Genomic DNA, 12,991 nt, shown 5'->3' on the forward strand with positions numbered 1-12,991 from the left:
AAAAGCAACCTTTTCCTGTCATACAAAAACTGTGTAAAGACAACTGTCAAATGCCAAAACATGGCCATGCAATCCAGACACCACCATCAAGGCCATCAAGTAATAACCAAATGTTGAGACAGTTGACAGCCTGAACTAACTAGTCTAACGAGTAATAAGCCACAGCTAAAAAAAAAAATACTATATATGTGTGCATGATAAAAAAATGTTTCTTTCTCTCATGCTGCGCAACATGGTTGTTACGAAACACATCAAAATAATGTGATAATGTGAGTGTACTATCTACTATCTGCAACTGTCTGGGTGTTACTTTTACGTGTACATCTGCTGTATATACGGTACTCTTGGTCATTACTACGATTCATCTATGGACGTTTTCTCTCTTAGTGAAGCATATTAGAAGCGGCCCAGACCGCCACAATGTCTTGTATTTTGGACTTGGGTTTTTGCCGCTGTCCCTAGGAGAAATGTTTCTTGTACATGTGCCCCATTGTTATTACGTCATGTTTGATTATACAAGGTTTGTTGAAGCAAATGTATAGTTTTTCATGGGGAAAATAAGCACAGCTCAGCTGATGCAGCCATTCCTCAAACGTTGGCCTAGAACACCCAGGTTTGAGTCTTGCCTGCATTATTCTGTTCTCCTAGAAAGTGTTGCCCAATGAATTAAATGTTACGAAATGAGTCCTTGGCTGTTGGTGTCAATGTTGATGTTGCTGTGAGGCTTTCTATTACTGTTCCTTTTTAGCAGGGAGTCGACACCTCCTCTACTGCAGACTAGCTCTGCAAATCAGACATGACGAGCAATACACGCTATCAATGTTGATGATGACTATGTCAGCAGCTATTTCAATCACTCGTAAAGCTTACCAAAAACAATACGGTATTCAAAAGCCAAAAATCTGTGTTGTGTTGTTAAAGTATATTTACACTCTAACTAGTACCTCAATATTGGGGTGTTTTATGGCAAACAATCCAACCATTAGACGCTCTAGGGGACAATCAGACTTGACCAGACAATGAACCTTTGCTTTTGCATCAATCAAAACGACATTGCTCTAGGTTGTGGTTTTTCTGTTTTATTCATACATTCCCACGTAAATGCCTTCATACAACGTTAAAGAAAGGACTGAACACTATTCGCAAAATGCAAACAATGTAAACTTGCAAATACAAAAGAGGTACATATACATAATATATATATATGAGCTTTATGTGTGGAAAGTGAGATGTAGGACTTGAAAATAAAAATAAATGGAAGCTATGTTTGAAAAAATGCAAAGAAAATGTGTGTCCAACTCTGTCGTCTTGTGTGAAAAGCCATCCCTGTTACAAAATTGCTACATTCACATCACTGTATACCAAATGCACTGTCATTGTTACATTTATTTTTACGGTCTGTTTGAAAACGACAATGTACATGGTACAGCAACAAATTGCCCAGTACTGTGCATTGACAGAAACAAAAGTGCAGAAAAGTACATTGCACAAGGTGAGATTTCAGTTCTTCTGAATTCTACAAATAGCTCATTCATCAGTCATTATTAAGATATTGCGAAGATTAACTGAAAAAAAAAATGAGGAGGATGGGGCAGCCATGGCTTTTTAGAATAAAAAATAAAGAATAACAGACAGAAAATGCAGCGTCATACCGTGCATTTGACATCCTCACAGACATCTGCAGCAACAGACAGTGAATTTCTTCTGGTTATGAATCACCCCATCTGTATTGCTCTTTATAGTGAACCGTAAAGTTGTGATGGTCTGAATGTTGCATACAGAGTGAACGGCCAAAGTTGACCTTATTACTGTCAACAATAATGCAAAACTAAAGCTACGTAGGTAACATACAATGGGTGCTATCTGTCTAAAACACATATTGGGTGATTTCCACCTGGAATGCAAAACACTTCCCTCAGAAAAAAAAAACAACAAACATTGCAGTACTACAGACAGTATAAAAAGGATAGCCTCCATGTGTGTGTGCATTGCAGCAGTCCACAGTGTTCTCTGCTCATCTTCAATGAAGGCCTAGGCTGCATGTGGGACACATGGCAAGTTTACACTGAATTGGGCTCCAAACCATACGTAATATTTTCCCTCCGACACACCCTAGAGTATCGTCGAACTGCAGCAAAGGCTCGAACGACAGCAGTTACTGTAAAGTTCTTTTCTAGGGCCACAGATGGCCTCATCTTGCACATTTATCTGGAACATATGGTGCTTCGAATAACTATAAGGAGCTTCACAAGACAGTCTCAGAATGCTATACAGTGAAAGCTCATTAATTCGAACCTCGATAATTCGAATTTCAGATAATTCGAACTACACTACTTGGTCCGGCCAAGCTCCATAGAGATCTGTGTATAAAAAAGCCCGTTTATTCGAAAGCGAGTCAGTTCCGCTACGGATAATTCGAACTACGCGCCGCCACGTCTGAGCGGCTTGGCACACAGCACGTGGCCCCAAAAAAAAAAGAAGCACCTCCGCATAGTTAGATGCTGCGCACGTCCTAAACGGGCACAGATGATGGAACCAGATAAAACCATAGAACCAGATAAAACCGTGGAAGAGTTGGTATAAAGCCTAAATGGTGCCATCACCGATGCGGCGGCCGGCGGCGCCGGGGGGTTGGAGAGGCCGCGGTGGCGGCTGCCTACCCTCTTTTCCGCACAACTTCCGAAACTCGTAACTAAATAATCGTTAATTCGAGCCCTGTTAATTCGGAAATACAGATAGGTAGTGTCTGCGCGGCCCCAACCAACGCCCATGAAAGGCTATGACTTCAGACGGGCGCTACAAATTACGTGCGAAAAACTTTTTTTCTTTGCGAGTGTCGTCCATCCTTCCACCCATCAGTCGCCAACGAAAGCGCGCGGTAAGCCGCGATCAAGACGCCGGCTTTTAGCATCATTCGCTGCAAAAGGCGTTTGCTGCTATCGTGCGTTCCAATGATTGAGTGGCAGTAGACAGCGTCCGCCCCAATCACCCGTGGCATGATAAGACGAACGTACTGAAAACGAGGCTTGCACCATTGGACAAGCGTTTGCACTCTGCCAAGTTCGCTTCCCTCCTTGCTAGAGCTAACCTCAAGTAAACACATCATGATGTTATCGTTGCGCAGTATCTTGGCGCGCCGCCAAGAAATGCGCTGTGGACCGTGACGGTGCAAAACAGAGGGAAGCGTTAACGACTGACGCTTTTTTTTTTTTTCAAATTCTTAAGCAGAAATTGGGGGTGGGTGGGTTCATTACGCTAGTGGGTTCGTTACGCAAGTAAATACAATACATATACCGTAATGCAAATGGTTCTTGTCAGTTTTTTCGCGGCCATTCGATAATTCGAACATCCGATAATTCGAACTTTTTTCCCCGTCCCGTGAAGTTCGAATTAACGAGCTTTTACTGTAGTAAGTAGTTCACATGGCATGGTGAGCTCAATAATACAGAGTACCATGCTTTCAAATGAGGTTTCCTAAGTAAAGGCATTGCAAACGTAATGTTACCACAGCAATGTCAGGTGAAATCCAATCATGTTCTCTCACAGCTACATAACCACACAGGCTTAACAATAAGACAAGACATAACAAAATGAAATAACATTGCACAGTATTAGTACCCGATGTTACCACGGCCGCAAAGTGGGGCACATACCATAACAAAAATGCATTACTAGTACAGGCAACATTACGTCAGCAAAGTGCTGTCAGTAGATTTCAGCAAATACCTTCTTACACACTTGCCTCAGCTGCAGAGAGTCCCTCTGCTAGCAAATCTCCACTACTTTCAATTGGAATGCATCTCTCCCCTCTACCAACAGATAGTGCAATAAAACCAGCAGCAGAAAAAAATCAGTACTAGCAACTTTTCAAACGACGGACTACATAACAACAAGTGGATGCACTGACAATAAGCAATAGAGTCACCAAAAGGGCTAGCCACATAGCTTTTCCTCATCTTTTTATCCTTGCACATCATCACCCTTTGTTAATTATATAAGGACAGCTGCCAAGCCCAGCATTCTGTTTTAACCACAATCCATATGAAAAGCGAGTAAGAGGCCTGTAGGCTGTGGGGTCTGCTTGCAGTGAGCTTAAATATAAAAGTATGTGGGCTAAAACCAGCTCATCAGAAGTGTCGCACGCAAAATCGCGCCATTTACGGGTAATAAACCGCTCTGAGGTGGCTGTACTAAAGTACACACAGATACATATGCCCACATCAGCCGCATCCAAAGAAAACTTGTACTCTACATTAGTGCAATTGCGAATAACACTGACCTTCACATCACAGTGCCTGCCCCCAGAACAAGTGACACATTAACAGGAGTTTCTAAAGAGCCTTGTTCCAAGAAAAAGCTAGTTTGCATGAAAGCCCACATATACACGTGCGAGGAAAGCGAGGATACGCTTTCTGAAATTTGTGCACAAAATTAGCTAGTTGCTAGTTCACAGTAGCCATGCATTTCGAGTTTTAGTGGGCTCTACCGAGTAAAGCTGAGATCTGGGCAAGTTGGAATGCATTCATACTGGTGAACAGCGCAAAAAGGCGGGACAACGACAAGACAAGCGCTGACTATCAACTGGGTTTATTGAAGGACGGAGCTCCCCACGAACTGAGCTCCATGTGCAAGTACGTTGCACAGGCAAAGGAAGAAAAGAAGAAAGGCTGCCAGGTACGCCATGTTTCACCCTCTGTACCATGTGCAGAAAACGTAGTGTACCAAATTCCCTTCTCTTGCGGCGCTGTTTACGTCGGGCAGACCGGCAGATGCTTAAACAAAAGGCTCATGGAGCATGAAAACACAAGGAAAAGTGACCCTTTTAGCCACATTGCCGCTCATTGTGAAAAGTGCAAATGCCAACATGAAAGGGAGCAAGAAAGGAAATCGGAACAAAATGGCGGGCTTCCACGCACAAAGTTCCGCTGCAAAAAGTGCAAGTGCGCACCTGAGTACAAGAAAACCGAAGTTCTGTTCCGCCATAAAGATAAGCTCACGCGCAAAATAATGGAAGCGCATCACATCCACAGGCAAGGTGACGAATGCATCGGCAATCCTCCCGTGACACTTAGCAACAAGGAATTAGCATATACATCACTTCTCATGTGACATAGTTTTTGATTTTCACGGCCCTTTTCACACTATCTTCTTACTTCTTTGTGTTATGTTTTCGTATATATACCCTTCCGTCCTTCAATAAACCCAGTTGATAGTCAGCGCTTGTCTTGTCGTTGTCCCGCCTTTTTGCGCTGTTCACTAGTATGAATCTCTACCGAGTAACAAACTTTAACCTGAAAGTTACAAAAAATTATAATGAAGAATCTTATGCATAGCCTGGTCAGTAATGCAATTTGACAACAGATTTTGGAGTTCCTTTGACTAAGTGTTAAAATGCAATTATTACCTGTATCACTCACGATACTGTTGGCCAACTCCCTATGTTTGAGCACAATTGTGTTATCCATGCCGAAAGTGGTTGAACTTGAATCAGGTTCGAATTAAGGGAAGTACATTGTATAACAATTTGGCTAGGCAGGCCTAAACAAACCAGCCTCATCAGTACAAATTATATTTAATAACAAAAAAAGCTGCGTTGCACATGGGTCAGAAGTCTCGCATAACCCCTCTCCCAAAAAACATACTAGCACTGCAGGGGAGCAACAATCACAGATGCTTTAGCAGAACAAATGTCTTGCTATAAGTCAGGTGGTCTTAACTTTGACAGTTACCTGCCACTGATCCAGCATTAGTACACATTCGATTAGGAAGCATACCTGACATGAATCAAGAGACTTCAAAGATTTCACTATGCCCCTCTGTAGATGAACACATTTCACGGGGCTTAGCACATAAAGGCTAGAAAACAATATCCCACAGTGGTATTCATCAAAGCACAGGTGAAAGCAAAGGTCAAAGCAAGAAACTTTTCCAACTCCTAACAAACCAAAAGTGCTGAACTCACAAGTACAGTACAGTAGAATGAGCAAATTAACCTTGGACAACCTCACTGGCAATGAACTCCAGTTAGACCCCTCACTTCCCTGGTAATCGCATCATCTGGCAGTAACAGTGTGGAATAACGCAAACACCTCAACATTAAACATTCATGTGTTTCCCAAAGCATAAAAAGAGGATGTCCACTGTGCTTTTAAAGCACAGGCAACAGGCTTGTAGTGTAGCATGCAGTGTTGGCCTTTCTACCTTTAAGCTGCCATCCTTAGGGCCCCAGCGGCCTCACTGCCTAGAAATGAATCCAAATGCTTCAGACCTCCATGAAATAAAAGAGGCCCTGCAACACCCTTCGTCAATGCCACAATCTTGTCTGAAATGACATGTCTTCAACCAATCACGCGTCACTGTGCTGCACCACGCATTTATTTTACTTTCACGTTCTGGATTCCCCTCCCATCTCGTGCAACAAAAAGAAGGGGTCCACTGACACATTTCCCATTCAAAGACACATGCAAGCCACCCTCAAGCATGAAGGTTACAAAGGATGGTGAGATATTAAAAAGAAACACAGGAAAAAGTGAATAAGAGTGTTGCAGAGCTCCTTTAGGGCAGTAACTGTCGCACGTCGCATGATATCGTCAAAAGCCACTTTCCTTGTGACAACAGGGTCAGTAGAGCGAGGGGCAAGCAAGGTGCAAATGTAGCACCTTTGCATCCACACGGGTTGTGTACTGCTTCCTGGATGCCTCAGTGCATTCAGGAGGCATTTACCCTACGACGAGTGGCACGCTGCTTGTCGAATCGCATCTCCATCTCTTCCAGTACCTTGGGGGTGTAGCGGACAACCAGTTTGACCGTGCCTTGGGCTGCCTTCAGGAGCTCCACTGCCTTCTCGTGGTTCTCGCCTTCCACACTCTGCAGCAGCACAAGCACGGAAGATGAACAAAAATAGGGTGGCAAAATAGAGGTGCTGTGCCTCGATACAACATACTATGGCAGTCACTATCAGAATAAAGGCATAACAATGACCCTCGTTAAGTGAAACTCGCTTAATTCAGACTTACAATTCATTGGTATTTTGGTCTGAGTGTGTTCGTCATACACAGCGAAGTGAGGCAGTGCGACACGTTCCTGTTGGTTGCCGCTCCATTTCTCCTCGTCTTATCATGCTGCCTCACTGTGCTACCAACCTCTGGCTTATTCGAATTGATGCTTTGGTCCTGTCACCATCAGTTGTATTAAAAAAATGTTCCACTTAATTCGAACTCTACACATTTCCAACAAATGTTCAAATTTAGAGACAGATCTACGATTATTTACTTCTACAAGCTGTTGTGCTTGGTTACAAACAAAAGCAAGAAAAGACATGCACAGCACAAAGTGACTGTCATTACTAATAGTACAAGGCAGAAGAGGCAAAAAATGTTGTACTGCTCCTGTGTTCAGCTCCTGAAAGAGGAGGTTGAGCCGAAAACTTCATTATATGAAGGGTCAATCACCCAAAGCAGAATCGCACAACAAACAGAACTTGCTGAACACGCAAAAAAAATGCACTCTTGCCAATTTAGGCTGTTGCGAAATCAGCAAAATAAACAAACAATGGCCCCACATCAATATTGCACTATTTATTATGTCGGAGCTTTTGCAGTGCAGCACCCATCAAGGCCATAATGCATCAAACCTGAGGGACGGAAGAAGTTCGAAACTCCAATGAATGTAACCTAAGCTGCTAATTTAGGAAGTTAAAATTTGTGAATGTATCCACTGGTACATCAAAGCTCTTAAAGCTTCTAACATTAAGGTTAAAAAAATTTTGTCAGCAAAACATAAGATGTAGAGCCAGCTGGTGCCTGTAAAGAGTACAAAGGAATTTCTGAAAAGTATCGCTCATGCGCAAGCAAGCTAAAAATGGTTTAATTAAGTATATGTGTAAAAAGTAGCTGCATAAATGTAGTTAAGAGCCACACATAGTTCCCAAAAGAAAACTTCTGGCTGACAACTGTTCAGCATAGTTCACAATGGGCCCTGAAAGCTTCCGCCACTTCAGGCAACGATTGCTGGTAAGAAAGGTAGCAGGACTCACCACACCATTGACCGAGAGCAGTTGGTCACCGCGCTTGAGGGCCCCATGACGGTCAGCCACGCCCCCCGGGATGATCCGCGATATATAAATGGGTGAGTTCTGCTCCTTGCCTCCCATCACGTTGAAGCCAAGACCCTCATCCGTCTTGGGCAACTCCACGACCCGCGGGTGCGCGTGGCCCTCACTTGCTGCAAATGCTGCAACTGTTGCCTGCATTGGGAGGGATGGGGCAATGTAGTACACCTGAGCTTCCAAGTGGATGCATTCATGTTCATCTCATATGCAGCTAGCTAACCCAAATGCCATGTCTCATCAACACGAACATCCTCTGCACACCTCATTGTACAGCCTTCGGGATTTTTATTCATATTGCGAAAGCCTCAACTGTCCGGCACTGCTGCGCTTGAAGATGGAGAGGAGAAAGAATGTGAGGGCAAGGGCATGCCCACTATTCCTGCTGCTGTAGTGAGCGTCGTTTGCTAGGCTGTTCCGCAGCAACCACAACCCATCATCAGCTGTTCTGCATTGGAGCCCCAAAATGCTGCGACCAAGTGTTTTTTGCGCTGCATACAGTGTGGGTGACATCTGAAATGGGCACACATTTGCGATAAACATCCTTGCATGCCCAAGAAACAAGTTGCAATCGTCACTTACGAAAAACTCATAGTAGAGGACCCTCGATATTGGTGCATTGTTTAGTTAAAACAGACGCTTGCGAGATGCTATGCTACCCGCAAATGCAACCGGGCTCTAGCATCATGCTTGGAACGTTATGCATTTGCACCAATCCAGAGCCACAAACATGCAGCAGATAGAAAGCAAAGCAAGTGCTCTCGGAAATCTACCAGAAAACTTGCTTCATGGGAGTTGTTTCACACGAAGCAGTACAGCCAAGCAGATGATGCTCACTCCAGCAGCATGATCAGTGCACATGCTCGTTCCCTCCCCCGATTTCCGCATAGCTTTGCCTCAGTGCCACTGCACCAGGCAGTCGACACTGGTGCGATATTATTAAAGATACGGAAAGCTGTACGTCTTGCAAAAGGGTGTAACACTTTGAGCACTTTTCAGGAAAGATTACAGAGCCTGCTTCTTAGCAGTATTAATCTTGCCTCAAGGGCCAATGTATAAAAATTGTGAACTCACAAAAAGAAGCAGTGCATACCAGAACAGATTCAATAAATTAGTATTGTATTTGTAGCTATGCACTTGTTTACATTTATTTATTTATTTATTTATTTATTTATTTATTACCTCAAAGGCCCCAGTTGTGGGGCATTACATGAGGGATGGGCGGATTACATGCAGATTATATAAAGATTACAGAGTACATAAAGATCAGGATACATAAAGATTACTGATTACATAAGGATGGCCTCAATCTTTTTCTTGAAGTCGATGCAGTTGACGATGAGTACGGCTTCCGGCGGCAGATCGTTCCAGTCCCGAGATGATATGACAAAAAAAGAACGGAAATGAGATGTTGTTCTTGCAGCGGGTGGGTATACGGTCTTGATGTGGTTGTTGATGGAAGGTCTTGATGGAAGGACGATGAGCTGTTGATATGATAGATGATCCTAAAGGTGAATGATAGAACTTGTGGAATAGGCATAGTCGAGATATTTTTCTTCTAGTTTCAAGGTTAGGCAAGGATGCTCTGGATTTTAAAGAGGACACGCTAGTATAGTAAGAGTAGTCACAATAAATAAAACAGATAGCGCGGTTTTGAACTTTTTCAAGGATTATAGAAAGGTTAGATTGATGAGGATCCCATACTGCTGACGCGAATTCTAGTTTAGGTCGGACGAATGTTTTATAAGCTAATAATTTGATAGAAGGGGTAGTAAAACGAAGATTTCGACGTAGGAAGCCAAGGGTGCGGTTAGCGTCATTAGCGATGTTCGTGATATGCGAAGACCATGTTAGGGTATGAGTTAAGGTGATGCCAAGATACTTACAGGAAAGAACAGATGATACTTCAGAACCGAAAAGAATATATTTTGAGGGAATATGGGATTGCCTGCGATGAAAAGAAATCATGCATGTTTTAGTAATATTAAGGGACATTAGCCAATGCTTGCACCAAGTTTCGATTTGGGTTAGATCAGTTTGGAGGGTGTCAGAGTCAGTTCTGCTGGTAATAGGGCGGTAGATTACACAGTCGTCGGCAAATAATCAGATGTTCGAGTTGACGTTAGAGGGAAGATCGTTAATGTAGATTAGAAAAAGCAAGGGTCCAAGCACTGTGCCTTGTGGTACACCTGAAGTAACGGGAAAAAGAGGTGACGATGATTTGTTAGCGTAGACAAATGCGTAGACATGATAGCAAACAGATGCTGGCAAGAGATTGCCTACCCAGCAGCCTTTCTATCAACATTCTGCTCTTCCACACAAGAGAAGCGCACAGGAAGCAGTATCCAAAAAATGGTCATTCCAGAGTACGGCCCGAGGATAATACGGCACTCTCATCGCATACATAGGGAATGTCATAAAAAAGGCTGGCACGCTGCCCACAGATCAAACAGCTGGAATGCGAAGGGCACAGTATGAAACCAATGGAAGGAGAAGCAAAACAATGCAGAAAGCATGTGCAAGAGAGGCCAGGAAACAATGTAATAGCAGCACTGAACTGCCACCAATTATACTGAGTCATGTGTTGCTGGAATGTCACATACTTTTTTTAGATACAAAATCAACTTTTGGTTCCTACCTAGTGACAAAGACCTGTCAGCTGAAGTAGCCGACAAAAGCTTGTGCAAGGCAGGCTAGAGCCAAAAAAAGCTTCCCTTACAGAACATATACATTTTGGTACTCTATTTAAGCTCTTCCCAAATCATTACAGGCTGTGGCCTCAATGCCAAAGCAGAAGAAATACCTAGAGTGAGTGATGAGGGACTAGTTGGTATAACATGATTACAAAGCATAAAACTGCAAAACGAATGCACGACAAACGCTCAAAGCACCACACCCAACGAAATCGTCTAATCAAACCAAGAAATTGAAGCTTTTTTTTTTTTTTTATACAGGTGTATCGAAGCCTCACTAACACACTACACGTGTATAAGAAAGAGCTTCACTTTCTTGGTTTGATAAGATGATTTCGTTGGGCGTGGTGCTTTGAGTGTTTGTCATGCATGCGTTTTGCTTTTGAAGGAAAGGGGTTTCGCTCTAATAAATCAGTTGTTAGTCAGAGCTTGTCCTGTTTGCTTCTCTATTGTGACTTGTCCCCTGCTCAGTTTTATGTTTTGTAATCTCGGAATACCTTGCCTAAGCTTTCGTATTAAGTACTTCAGTCTTCATATCAGCTATCTTTTTTGCCATCGTGCAAACAAGATTCATGTAAGTTGATAACAAAGACACATTACCCATGACAATCTCGGTAACACGCAACTGAACCACAGTCCGAAGCCTCACTTCACCCTTACGTGTCACTTTAGGAATCTAAATTCCCGTTAGAAAAGTGGGTGACATAACAGCACTGGTATTTTGTGACAGCAAAGCTTGTGATGAAATGCATGACACAAGATTCACGAGCAGCACAGAGATATTTCGGTCTACTTCGAGCAGCCACGGTGCTCAAGTGAACCCATTTCTCGTGATCAGTAAGCAGTAAAAGCCGCCCGTATGCAAGACGCACCTTGGCTGTGGCGCTGGCTCGGATGTCCGGACTTCCCGAGATGTCGACAGTTTCGTAAACATGTTCGTAGACTTCTCGCACGGCGTTGCAGAATTCACTCTGAAGCACTTTTTGAAGCGCGGCTAGCTTCTGCGCTGGGACTTCGCCACCTGTCAAGCACGAGTGCGCAGGAGCGTATTGCATGTCAGCTACGCGCTCGTCAGCACTCAATTTAAACGCTGAAAGCAATAACATGGACCGACGTACCGACAAGAAATAGTATACACTATAGTGTACTAGAATATTCTAGTACACTATAGTATACACACAGCACAGGAAATGAACATGGTATGTAGGTCAACTATTACATCACGTCGCCACGCGAACAAAAGCAAATCAAATAAAACACTAGAAAATAACGGTGCATGTTCAACGGTCCAACAATTGGTATGTGCTGTCATGTGCTACTCACTGCGCTGAAGTTTCTCAAGCAGCTCACAGGCCCGCTTGATGTCTGAAAGGTAACCAAACGAGTGACAGCGCCTGTTAGTTATTCGAAGGTTCTAGCTTGCCCAAGACGCAATCGCTAGCGATGGTTACGGAATGCCGAAGTTTAAAAATCTGCGGAAATATTGCTTCGAATGTGTACAGAGCGCGCACAAAGGAGGCAAAATTAAAGCGGCACGTACACAAGCAGAAGCAAATGAGCTGGTTCCGCTCCGAGAGGCGCGGCGCCAAGCTGACACAAGGCTACATTACGGATTCGTTTCAGGCATAAGCGTTTGGATAAACATAACCCATTTCGCTGAAATGACCGACATTAACCTTTCCAATAAAATGCGCACGAAAACCTGCAACCACACCTACCTCTTTCAAGCATCAGGCTCTCCCCGACGGCGGCCATGTTTTGATTTAGAAGAAGATGATGATGATAATATCGCGTGTTGCGTAAATCAGAGAATATCGAAAAAAAATTCTCTCGGCTTAACCGCGCGTTTGTTTGGGCTCAAATTTCGCACAGAGGTTGCATTTGGTAGTCAGTTTTGTTTTATACTACATTTAGGTGGGGTACTTGCCTGATTCAGTCAGAATGTTTTGGAAATCCCCATCGTATGTGGCGACGACGATCCAAAACTGAAAGACATCGCAGCAATGGTACCCGTAGCGCCATCTCGCACCCACCGGAGAAACCCAGCTGTGCTAAGTGGAGAGCTCGTTTCTCCGATGGCTGCGAGATGGCGCCACGCATACCATCGCTGCGAAGTCTTTCGATTTTGGTTCTCCGTCGCCACAGACGATGGGGATTTCCAAATAATTCTGCCCGAATCAGGCAAGTACCC

General features: G+C 43.6%; 1 protein-coding gene across 1 annotated transcript; it reads right to left on the reverse strand.

Moving 5' to 3' along the window:
- Positions 1 to 1,063: 1,063 nt before the first annotated feature.
- veli (L27 and PDZ_signaling domain-containing protein veli) lies at positions 1,064 to 12,569 on the reverse strand. The gene is made up of 5 exons (XM_089565626.1): positions 12,519 to 12,569; positions 12,124 to 12,165; positions 11,673 to 11,821; positions 8,036 to 8,245; positions 1,064 to 6,867 (listed from the first exon to the last, which is right to left on the reverse strand). Exons 1-5 carry the CDS (start codon positions 12,553 to 12,555, stop codon positions 6,709 to 6,711), a joined length of 597 nt encoding a protein of 198 aa, XP_089421752.1. The 5' UTR covers positions 12,556 to 12,569; the 3' UTR covers positions 1,064 to 6,708.
- Between the last annotated feature and the right edge of the window lie 422 nt (positions 12,570 to 12,991).

The sequence above is a fragment of the Amblyomma mixtum genome, chromosome 1, assembly GCF_055824585.1.
Source record: "Amblyomma mixtum isolate Tamu chromosome 1, ASM5582458v1, whole genome shotgun sequence".
Taxonomy (NCBI): Eukaryota; Metazoa; Arthropoda; class Arachnida; order Ixodida; family Ixodidae; genus Amblyomma; species Amblyomma mixtum.